This window comes from Phycodurus eques, chromosome 5, assembly GCF_024500275.1.
Source record: "Phycodurus eques isolate BA_2022a chromosome 5, UOR_Pequ_1.1, whole genome shotgun sequence".
In the NCBI taxonomy this organism is placed as follows: Eukaryota; Metazoa; Chordata; class Actinopteri; order Syngnathiformes; family Syngnathidae; genus Phycodurus; species Phycodurus eques.
Genome location: NC_084529.1, coordinates 4248251 through 4260352, shown reverse-complemented (window position 1 = coordinate 4260352; position 12102 = coordinate 4248251). Strand labels below are relative to the sequence as shown.

The following is a 12102-nucleotide window of genomic DNA, read 5'->3' as shown; positions in this document are numbered from 1 at the left end:
TAGACAGGCTAACTCCATTCTTGTTGTTTTGGCAGGAGAGTGGTTCAAAGTTCTTTGGCTGTTAACCGATGGCTGCCGCAATCACGTGAGTGCAATTGTGATCCAAGTCCAAACATTTGTCAAATCGGATAACATTTCGTGAAATATGATAACATTTAGTCTTTGAGGCTTACTGGGATTTTTTTTTTCCATCTTGGGTTTGGGAGTTGGCCCAGTGTTGCACTGACGAACAGGAAAAGTGCTGAGTAGCCTGCAATAATGAACTGCCCTCCTATACATCCAAATCAGAACTAAACCTTGATTTCAGAATCATCTTTATTTTGCCAAAAAAAAAAAAAAAAAAAAAAAAAAAAGGAATTTGTCTCCGGGAGTCGGAGCCGCTCTAGTATGACAACAGACAGTCAATTACCAGAGAACGCTTTGACAGACAAAGAAACAGTCACTGAGCAATAAAAGGTTGCTAGTAATCTGTCCTCCGATAGCTCAGTTGGGAGAGCGGAGGACTGTAGAGGCTCCAAGCTGACCTCCTTAGGTCGCTGGTTCAAATCCAGCTCGAATGATGTTTTCGACAATTTACATCGTAATAATTGGGGAAAAAGCAATTGTGACAATTTCATCATGATTAATTTGTAATCCATCTTGGTACTGCTGATTTATTTCACGTTAAAGTTTGACAGTGTTTCTCAGTCCCTTCGATAGCTCAGTTGGTAGAGCGGAGGACTGTAGAGGCTCCAAGTTGAAATCCTTAGGTCGCTGGTTCAAATCCGGCTCGAAGGATGTTTTTACAAAGATGCTAACAAATATGTATTCATGGAAGATATAAATCATGGAGACTCATTGATTGATAAATACCATTCACTTATTTACATATTTTATTTTTCAAAATTTGCCCAATTTTCATCAAATTTCTCAGTTTTTGTTGGATTTTTGTCTTTTTGTTTTTGTAAGATTCACAATGTCAGTATTAGGCTGTTATATTATCTGCAATATTTGTCAGAAATTTGTTAAGTTGTTAGCAGTTGCCAGGTTTGTCTGTTTTTTGTCATGCAATGGTCTATCTAGATTTCTTTTTTTCCTCAGGTGTAATAGGTTTTTGTTGATTTTTCGACGAGTTCACTGTGTGACGTCGGTATCATTTTACCTGTTGTCAGTTTTGACATATTTATATAGGTCTTAGCAGATTTTTGCTTTTTTTTCTCTTTACATATTTTTTTTTTTTGCCATATTTTGTCTGTTTTTCAGATTTTGGTTATTGTTTTGACAGGTTGTTTATTTTGGGGGGACATTTTTTTTTTTTTCAGTTTTGGATATTTTACCTAATAGTTCATCGTGTGAATTTTTTTTTTTTTAATGTTGGCAACACCGCTGTGTATATAATAGTGTAGTTGTTTTTTACTGCCCCCCCCCGAAGAAATGTTAAAAAAATAGATCAGTCAATCTTTGCTTGCATATTTGCAAAGCATTTGGTAAGCGGAAGCTTTATTTACATGCGGATCACATGGAGGTAGTAGACCGATGTCTCATTTACAAATGTACATACAGCATATAAACTGTCAACATTTCAATCCAAAATAATTGTAACATGAATAATCACGCTCCAAGTGATTTTGCAGATGCTTACGATCACGTAGCCAACGTCGCTCGTCAGACGTCAAAAACGGGAGGGGGCGAGTACGACAGAAAAGCAATCATGCGATTGGGCAAACCCAGCTGGGAAAAAACGCGCAGCGCCCTCACACCCAGGATCCTCCTCAGGGCCACCCGGGTCATCTGCTGGAGACTCAGCGGCGTGTCTGCGGGGAGAAAACAGGGACACCTCAACTGTCCAACAGTGCTGAATGGACATTTGCATATACAGTGGTATCTTGACTTAAAAGAGTTTAATTCATTCTATGACCAAGCTTATAACTCAAATTGCTCGGATATCAAATCTGTTTTCCCCAGTTTCTGGTAGGTTAGGCTGCGTGTGAGCAATCTGGGCGTGAGCTGTGTCCTACAGCAGCTCGTTGCCGGAGTTGTCGTTTTCTGTTTGTTTGTCCCGTTTGATTGAAAGTGCATCAGCGACTGTGGCTCTCCTTGCAAGGGCAAAAAAAAAAAAGAGACAAAAATTGGAAAAACAAAAAACTGACAGGTCAAGAAGAGAAAATTCTGAGAACAAAAATCCTGAAAGTTTTGACAGAAATCTGGAGAAAAACATACCGAAAAATACACTGAAACTGTACAAAAAAATTGGAAGAAATAAAAAAAAAAACAAAAAAAAAACACACTGACTAAACTAGAGCAAAAAACCTGACAAACCTGCCGTACAAAAAAAATTATAAAATAAAATACAATTTAACCAATTAAATATCCTGACAAACAGACAAAACCTGGCAAAAATATTACCAAAGATGGACAAACACATGATAAATTATAAAAATATGTAAAAAAGGAACAAATGTTGACAAAAAAGATGACTAAAAATACTCAAAACCTGTAAAAAAAATATATATATATATATATATATATATATATATATATATATATATATGTTGTTGTGTGTGTGTGTGTGGAAAAAAACGACAAAAATGAAGAAACAAAAACTAAAATCTGACAAACTTTAGAAACAAATATGGACAAAATTATGAACATAAATGGTCAACAATTGTTTTATTTTTTTTTCCTTCACTCCGCATATTTTTGTTGTTTTTTTAAACTGCTGTTACACCCGAATTTCCCCTCTGGAGATCAATAAATGATCTGTTCTTATACCTGGAGAACGCTTGCAACTTAAATTTATCCTCAAAACACACAAAGCAAAAAAACAAAAACGGAGCAAGCGACATCAGCTCACGAGTGGGGAAATTGCCTAAACGAGGCCACTCGTAAGCCAAGGTAGCCGTGAGGCAAATATCGCTCATGATGGACATCGTGCGGGCGAGCGTACCCTCGTAGAAGCGAAAGCAGCCGTGTGCAGGCGATCCCGGCGCCGTGTACTGGACGGCCTTCTTGCCCGCCAAGTCTCGGGCGTGCGGGTCGGCGCCGAACTCCAGCAGCAGCTCGATCAGGTCCACGCGGCGCGTCTTGGCGGCGTGATGGAGCGCCGTCTCGTGAAGCTTGGCCGCGTTCACGTTCGCGCCTTCGCGGGATCGTGCCGAGGAAACGGGGCGGGACAAGTCACTCAAAAGTTGACACAGAAATCACTCATTTGTACAGCGGCGTAAGCATACACTGTTAGTTATTTTTCAGGTAACTATTTACTGTACTTAGGACTTTATAACTGAATTCGTGTACTTTAGTAAAAGACTGCGGCGCATTCGCAGGAACCGAACTCCTCAAATTGACAGAATAATTACTGACAAAAGAAATACAAATACCTGGCAAAAACATGAAAAAAGAAAACCGGCCAAAAATCTGACAAATCACCGACAAAAATATGACCTAAAATGGACAAAAACATGAGACATAATCTTTTTTTTTTTTAAATAAAAAAAAGACAACCACTTACAAAAAAATGTCAAAAAAAAAAAACCTTAGGTCAAAAAATTGAGAAACCTGACAAGATTTGAAGAAAAAAATAAAAACAATCACACCCCGAATAAAATCTACAAAAAAAGCTGAAAATACATTACTAAAATACGGCAAAAAAAAAGCTAAGAGAACCACACCCAAAAACTGACGTGACAAATATTGAGGGTAAAAAAAATAAATACAATTCTGACCCGAAAGAAAATATGAAAATCTAACAAAACTAAAGAAAATATGACAAAAGTCCCCTGTCAAATCGTGGACACAAATCTGGTAAAGGTATGACCAAAAACATGCCAAACATACACAAAAACGGTAAAAAAAATATGATAAATTGAAAAAAAAAGTCCTAATAATAACATGGCAAAAGAATGTATGCATTGGCGACTGTGGCTGTCCTTGTCCACGTGCCAGGGCATCGCATGACTTTCATTGCTCCATTTCTGTTTTCACGTCACTGAGTGAAGCGAGCTCACTGGTGACTCGTCGCGACCGAAGCACTGACCGGCATTGAGGAGCAGTTTGGTGCAGTCGTAGTGTTGGCAGGCGCAGGCGACGTGGAGCGGCGTTCCGTAGCAGCAGTCGCGAGCCTCCATCCGGGCGCCGCGCTCCATCAGCAGCGACACGCAAGCCGAACTGCCTGTCCACAGCGCACGCGCACTCAAATCAATTTTGCCCATTGAAATGAATTGGAATTTCGTTCATCCGTTGCAGTTCGTTTTGTAAAAGAAAAAATATACTGGGATTATAAAGTCAAGTTACTAGTGGTACTTGTGTGCCTTTAAGAGGCGGGGCCCCATGGGTCGTCGATGGGTCTGCGCGTGAGCGTCCGGGCGCGAGCTGTGGCCGACAGCAGCCCCGTGTGAGTGTTCTCATTTTGCATTTGTGTGTTGATTGACTGACGCACGGAGCATTAACGTTATCGAGACTCGTAATATTCGTTGCATTTGTTTTTTTTTTTTATATGGCACATTACATATACACGAGGTAACGCAATGTGCTTTAAATGATTAAAAGCATTTTAAAACAAACATCGAAAGACATTTGAAAATAAAGTGCAGAAAAATAAAAGACAGTGTACTAAAATTACTAAAAATGTACAGTGCAAGATAAATCATTTCAAAAATGGAAATTCTCTTATTCACTTGCTGCGTTTTCCCCTAAATTAGTGGGTTTTTTCCAATATTGATCTCCTGAAATATTTTTGGGTAAATACTAAAATAGATAAATGAGAAACAATTGTACATTTAAAAAAATATATTCAATACTGATTATTCGCCGGGCCGATTTTATCAGTCGATATTAGTTGTTTTCAGATCGATTTTTGCTTATTATTCATTTTGTTTACATATTAACACATTACAAGACAAAGATAATGACGTTCAAAATAACACAATAAAAAAAGAAACTTTTTTTTTTTTTTTTTTTTTTAAATAATCACCGCATTTTTCTCTGAGTTGTAAAGTTAAATAAATACTAAAAGGACAACACATTGTAGAACAGTCAAATGTTCTGCCTGTTATTTATACTGTGTCTTAATTGTCATAAGCGTTTAGGGACGTTTAGGGATCAAAAAATAACTTATTTTAGTCATTATAGTATTTTTTTAAATCAATCGTCCGATGAATCGGTTATCGGAATTTGTTTCCTGACAAATATCGGAATTGGCCTCAAAAAAATCCATATCGGTCAGGCTACTAGTACATGCGCGACCATAATAAATGGTCTCGCCCAAAGGGGCCTCCGGGCCACCCGCATGACGGCAAACGCGACAGAAGAACGGATGCGCGGGCGTCACCTCGCACGCAGGCCTCGTGAAGCGGCGAGGACATGCAGAGCGGCGGGTTGACGGCGGCGCCGTAGTCCAGCAGCAGCTCGACGCACTCGGGGCTGCCGGCCGCGCAGGCGTCGCACAGGGGGGTGCTGCCGTCGATGTTACGGGCGTCCACCTGTGGAGTTGTCACATCGCCACAATCGTCATCGCGACCTCGCCCCATTTTCATCAAGGGACAGCCGAGACGACTACAAATATCTCGGCTCCGTTATTGACAATAGACTTCTATTTTGTTTTATTACAGTGAACCCCCGCTATACTGAGGATTTTTCATCAATGTTTTTTTTATGGATTTTACAGTACAGTATACATGCCAAGCCAAATTCCGGTTCCCCTCCCGCAAGCCCCGTTCCGCCCTCGCCGCGAACCGAGCGCGAGTTCAAGTTCCGCACTCTGACCTGCGCCCCGGCGGCCAGCAGCAGCGCGACACAGCGGGCGTGTCCCTGGACGCAGGCCTCGTGCAAAGGCGCGATGGAGTCGCCGGCCGCGGCGTCGACGGCCGCCCCGTCCCGGATCAGCTGCTGCAGCTGCGCCGCGCGGCCTCGCGCCGCCGCCTCGTGGACCGCCGACCGCTCTGCCCAGAATCCCAGACCGTGAGCTGCAAAGGTCAACAAGGCCCTACGGTAACATACAACTCTAACCAGATCCCATGCAAGAGTTACATAAACCCGTTTTTCCTTGATAGAGATGATAATAAATACATCAAGCTATTTGTTGATTGATTGACATTTGTGTGCCTTGCTCTTGATTCACCCTTCAATAGTTACCACTTGACTTTTACAATTCTCATAATCAATTCGGACAAAAATGATTTATTATCAGCGCGAGAATAATCAAGGAGAATTTACAGTACGACGAGTTTTCTCAAAAACGCTCATTTATTTTGAAACCGACATTCTAGTTGTATAAATCTCATATGATTCCAATTGTATTCTCATATTACCATTTCATTTGCATTTTTAATGGTATTCTCACGAGTGACTTTATTCTCATAACTTGTGTTTTTATTGGAACATTATGATTTTTTTTTTTTTCAAGCTTAACTGTCGTGCCATTGCAGTTTTTTTTCTCTCTAAAACACAGCAAAAACAGCAAAGTATAGTTTTACTTTCGGTCTTCAATTCATAAATAACAAACATGGAGAGCGGCCAAATGTGTCATCATACATTCACACCAGTAAGACTCAATGTTGCTTACTGCATACATACAAATAAAGTAGGCCTGTTATTTTATGCGTTAACGTTAATAATATATAATAACACTCACAATAAGCCGCATCAGCAAAATTCTAATGCTAATGCTAATGCTGATACATGAGCCTCATATTAGCCTAGCCTAGCCTCACTTGCAATCTTACTTTCACGCAGAATTGGACGGGACACTTGCTTTGAAGTGGAGATACAGTAGTAAAACAAATATATGTATATATATATGTATGAATAAGTGCACGAAAGCGGTTGTAGACAAGCTCCAATTTGCCGAGCAAAATGGTCCCCAAGCCGTAAGCTGCTTACCGATGTCTCCGTACAAGGACGCTCTGTGCCGCGTTGTTATCTCCATGTCGGCATCTTACTGCGATCATCCGCCGCAAAATTAGCCGAGGATGGAGCTCATCGCGACCCCCAAAAAGGCGTCGAGTGCCCGGCCGGCGTTCCTGCCAACAAAACACGCCGCGTGCGCTCCGAGGACCGGTGCCAACCTGTGCCAACCAGTGCGCGCGTCCGTGGCTGAGAAGGAGAGAGACCGCGAGGAACTCTGGGAAATGTAGTCGACTCGCGTACCACGTCAAACTGGCCTCATATCGCTTCAGTACGGGGCGTCCTCGCTTTACGACTACTTGTCTTTATACAGCAACAATTTCTCCGTCATCGCACTATAGATAACTGTATAAAAATAAAGGAAAAGCAATATCGGTGGTAACAAAGCGTCAATGTTATTAATTGTCAGCTTTTTTGCAAGATTGTTATCTGATTCCTTGTTTTGACAAACTATTTCTTAGTAACATCTATACTGTACTGTCGTGGCAGTGTTGCCTCTTTTTTTTTTGTTTTTTTTTTTACAAGCACAGCGCACTAATATGTCATCCATTGTTGTCGTTGATGCGTGTCGTGCAGTCAGTCGTATATGATCGAAACATGAGTTGGGTAGAAGAAGAAAAAAAAAGTTGTCACTGGTGGTAACACAAGTAGTCACGCGAGGAACACATTTCGTTGCGTTCGTTGGTGAAAATAGGAATGTGTAACGAGCTGGACGGGAATGGCGGGGCGAGAACTTGAGCAACTTCTCCCGGCGGGCGCTCCCGCCCCGACTCGTTTGACAAGTTTCAAAATGGACGCGCCCGACGACGACGAGTCGTTTGCTTTCGTTTCCTCCCCTCAATCGTCGCCGTCGTCTCGCGAGCGGACACGCGTCGCTTTCCGACGGTGCCCAACTTTCACTTGTTTTCACTCGCGTCGGACTGACGAGCAAAATTGGATTTAATCGATTTTGGCTTCTTTTTCTGTCTTTTTTTTGGCGGGGGGTGGGGGGGGGGGGGTTGTTGCTGTGCTACGTGGCCCGGATCCTCACTTCACTTCCTGGTTGGGACAGCAGACGATGATCGATGTTTTGGGTTATGTTTCTTCATGTCAGAGGAGGAAAAGTGAAAGGAAATGTGTTTGGTCGGGATTAGGTTTAAGTGATTCATTCAATTTCTGAATTTATTTATTTTTTTGGGGGGGGAGGGGGGGGTGGGGTCATGTTTCAAAGAAGAAACTTTGGTCTTCCAGGAAGGACACGAGGCGAACGTCACAGTTGACACGTCCCGAAATGGAAAGTGGAACCGATTCCGCTTCGAGTTGAGTACTCTTAACTTTCACTTTCGCACTTACTTTCGAAATAAACGCGGGTCAAATTGGTCAACACCTTCCCTCAAAACAGAATTGACTCGATTCCTTTTTTTTTTTTTTTTTTTTTTCCCCGCAGTCGTTGCCATAAAAGTAGAAATACTGAAACAAAAGCCCCAAATAACATTTTTTTTATAATTATTTATTTTTTCTTCGGGGTAATATATTTGGCCCCACTTCCCATTTAGGTGTTTCAATACCAGTGACGGAATATTCCGAGACGTTTCAACGGAAAATCTTGGCTCCACTCCAAAGCGCGTACTTGTACGACGAGTCCAAGCTGTCTTTCACGTACAAGTCGGCTTCCCTCGTTAAAAACGCGACCTTGAAGCAAAAGGTTAGTGTCATCGGAGTGTGTGTTTTAAACGCGGTTTGGAGGGTTTGTTTTCCAAATCAGTTTTGTATCCAACTTCAGTACGCTGCCTTTCGAGCCAAGAGAAGACAAGCGGGATATTCAGAACAAGACCTGGAGGAGACTTATGGCTTTTTGCTGTTTAATGACGTCACCAAGGTATGAAAATATGTGCTCAATCTGTTCAAATTCATCTCCTTGCTCATATTATGATTATGATACAATTTTTTTTATAAATTTTTTTTTTTTTTTTTGCTGTCCATTTTTTTTGTTTTCACAGGCAAATGCTTTCGGGCAAACTGGAGTACTCACTGGGACGAGCACTTGTACAAGTTTGGGAGACCCCTTGAAGGGTAACTAAATAAGGCTGCGTTACATTTTAGAGGTCCCGGTTCAAAGGTCGTGAACGACGTCAAAGCAAACGTGGCAAAAGCTCACACTACGGCCAAATGAATCGGCTGTTTGTCACTCCCACTTGACGTTTACTGTCAAGCAGACACACACAAATAAAAGGGAATTTAAACGTCAACATACCAAAGTAATTTACTTTAGTCTAATGAAAGTCCGCTATCTTAATGGTAACATAATGCAAAATGGCATACACGGGCTAATGGAAATTAGCTTATACAGTGGTGCCAGATGAGTTTAATTCAACGGTCATAGCTCAAAACACTTCACACTTCTCTCAAATCATTCCCCGTTCATTCCAATGCATGGTAATGCCATTAATCGGTTCTCACCCACATTGTACTCCTGCTGATCTGTGCACCGTGGCCACCAGGGGGCAGTCTAATGCAGACATGAAGCGTTCCATAACTGACTCCTGAAGCTGCAGTACTATTAGTTGTTTTTCACTTTGTTTTTTGAACATACAGTATGACTGTGGGCTAAATCTGTTGTTCCACCATTTTGTCTTCAAATATCCGTTGCTTAAAACTTCACAACAGTGCCACGTAGGTGTATATTATATTATTTTTATTGTATATTCGTTAGCCCCTCTATGGCGTTTTGCATTGTGTGTACAGAGTTAGCTAGTGGACTTTCCTAAATGTGCCTTATAACATGGTGCTACAACTCTGATTTCAGACTTGCCTTTAAACTGGAAAAAAAGAAAACCTGACCCCTTAAAAATCTGCGATATATGAATGATGACTCGCAATTATAATTGGTTGGCTGTAAATCACAAGTCGCGGTACGCGGGATGAGCAGCGCAGCCGTAAAATACCAAAGTCCAGCGTCGTGCTATCAGTTGAAACCATCGCACTTCACTGCCACAGTAAACATTGCACAAGTTTCCACACAGAAATGCATACAAATCAATATTCTTGCGAATTTCTTCAGCACGATCAGGCTTGAAAAACGCAAAGGAAAGTCCATGAAGTCACCCGACCGGTTTTTGGCTGGTTGCTTTCCTGTACCTCATTTAAATTACGTCACGTAATGTTACTTTGCACTCATTTAATATTCACTTACTGATAAAAAAAATACAGGGTCCGTTTAGCTATCTGTCTGTTAACTGTAAAGCCTGCTGCACACTGCGGGATTCAGTCGCAGTTTATGGATATAATTAAGTATTGATGTAAAACAATATTTGATGGTTTATATACTATTTAGATGGCTTGAGGCAGCAGGGTGGCACAGCTCGCTTCAACCCGGAAATATATTTGCAGTGCGAGTGAAAGCTTGTGCGCATTTTGATTGGGTGAAAGCTGCGACGGCGAGCACCAGCGGCAGACTCGTCGGCCGTTCGTGCAAACGGCCGCCAAACCCCGCGCGCGCCGCACGACCGCTCCACCGAGTTGGGCCGCGTCGCTCGGTGTGCGGCAGCCGTGAGACGTTTTTCTCGTTTCTTCCCCAGTTCGTGATGGGGATGATATGGCCCCCAAATACTGTGTGCAGTGTGGAATTGAACAAATCTTCTGTCAAGCAGCCTCAAGTGATAATGATTTATATACAGTTTAAGGGATTAAGAATATGACATGACATATTTTTATTTTACCCCAAAATGTCGGCTACTAAACGATCATAGCAGGATTAATGATTTGTGTTTGAAAACAAGTTATATGTCTGTATTGTATGTATGTGTGTGTGTGTGTGTGTTTTTTTTTTTTTTAATCTATCCACTGTAGGTTGGAGTAGGATATATTGGAAAATAATTTAAAAAAAAATACTGAGTGACTTTTGATGACTTCTTTCTTAGTGTATTTCACTGGTGTCTTTCAGGCGTTTACATCTCAATGTTCTCTGACTGTTTGGGACCTGAGCGCTGGCAAGATGGCCAATCGGGATACATTGCTATAGTCAGGCTGACGACGGTACTGGAAAATGGGGTGGGTGGTGACAGAGCGTCAGTTGGCATGTACATTAACTGCGCAAGTCGTTCTCCGTTCCGCAGGGGAAAGTCAAAAGAGTTTCTGCGAACCAGACCCAGGATCTCGGCACGCCCACTGTGGGCTTTGACTGCCACGTGTCGCAGCACCTGGCTTCTGTGACCACGCAAACCAGTTTCTCTCTCGCGTTCGAGAGAACCCAAGTAATTACTGCACTTTGAGATCGGCACTATGAACACCGAGTGGAAATTGATCCCATATTATTATTATTTATTTTTACCTCTTCTTTCCTTTCCGCAGTGTTTCATATATGAGCTGCTTGATAACAGAAGCAACGAAACGGCGGTGTCGCCCAGCCTCACGTGTCCGTTTGCTGTTGTAGCTTTTTCCTATAAAAAAAGAAGGTGCTTTAACATGATATTGGATTTTATTTTGGGATGTTATACAGTGGAACCTCCAAGTTGCAATTTCAACATTCAAATTCTTCCATAGAAAATACATTGAGCCCCAATCTGCTCGCTAAATGCTAACACATAAAGTGAAACGCCATAAACGGGGGTAACAGAAATGAGCAAAGATGTTAGGGTCATTCTAAAGCTTCGAGCGAGCGCTACTCCAACACAAATGGAACAGCGAGACAATATAATAAAAGGAAAATATATTGGTTCAGTTAAGCTTACAGCGGTCTTGCATGCCACAACAGTTTTCCAAAATTTGTTGGCCCTATGGGGCATTTCGACTGAAGAGGTTCCACTGTACAGTCTGATTGAAAACAATTCAGCTATCTAAACATTTGTTTTCCTTTGTCAGAGCGTTGGCGATGAAGGGTAAGTAAATACAGATTTAAAAAAAAAAAAAAAAAAGAGCATGTCGCTCTCACATGGAGGTTTAACCAAGTGTCTTTTTCTTGTTTTATCACAGAGCCCAAACCGTGTGGGTTCATTTCATATGAAATTCTCAGATTTCTGCCGGTCCTACGTTTAGCTGAAGATGAAGTCAAGAAAACAAATGCAGATCCAAACAAAGGAATGTGTAATATAGCGGCAAACAGCATGCAGACGTATACGGTGCTGCTAAATCCCGGACTGGCACCGAAGTCCATCTCTGGCACCGACTATTCATGACACCAACGGCTCGCTGTCATCTTCTAAGGTGGTTCCAGCTAGTCCTCTGCAAACAGGATCAAAAGTTCAG

General features: G+C 41.8%; 2 protein-coding genes and 1 non-coding gene across 4 annotated transcripts; 2 read left to right on the top strand and 1 right to left on the bottom strand.

The window, feature by feature from the left end:
* Window positions 1-405: 405 nt before the first annotated feature.
* On the bottom strand, window positions 406-7272 carry LOC133402847 (ankyrin repeat and SOCS box protein 13-like). 2 transcript variants are annotated; one of them, XM_061677058.1, is made up of 6 exons: window positions 6856-7264; window positions 5740-5939; window positions 5306-5456; window positions 4013-4147; window positions 2927-3118; window positions 406-1793 (listed from the first exon to the last, which is right to left on the bottom strand). In XM_061677058.1, the coding sequence occupies exons 1-6, from the start codon at window positions 6899-6901 to the stop codon at window positions 1645-1647; spliced, it is 873 nt and encodes a 290-aa protein (XP_061533042.1). In that variant the 5' UTR covers window positions 6902-7264; the 3' UTR covers window positions 406-1644. The 2 variants fall into 2 exon arrangements, with proteins under 2 accessions (XP_061533042.1, XP_061533040.1); XM_061677056.1 differs by lacking the exon at window positions 406-1793 and having other exon boundaries at window positions 1800-3118; window positions 6856-7272.
* Window positions 690-777, top strand: trnay-gua (transfer RNA tyrosine (anticodon GUA)). Its single transcript is given in 2 exon segments — window positions 690-726; window positions 742-777. It is a non-coding gene; the product is annotated as a tRNA-Tyr (tRNA).
* A 185-nt stretch (window positions 7273-7457) lies between the features above and the next one.
* On the top strand, window positions 7458-12040 carry LOC133402848 (protein TASOR-like). The gene is made up of 9 exons (XM_061677059.1): window positions 7458-8177; window positions 8415-8563; window positions 8642-8737; window positions 8859-8931; window positions 10802-10893; window positions 10974-11111; window positions 11209-11312; window positions 11719-11735; window positions 11830-12040. Exons 1-9 carry the CDS (start codon window positions 8150-8152, stop codon window positions 12030-12032), a joined length of 900 nt encoding a protein of 299 aa, XP_061533043.1. The 5' UTR covers window positions 7458-8149; the 3' UTR covers window positions 12033-12040.
* The last annotated feature ends 62 nt before the right edge of the window (window positions 12041-12102 follow it).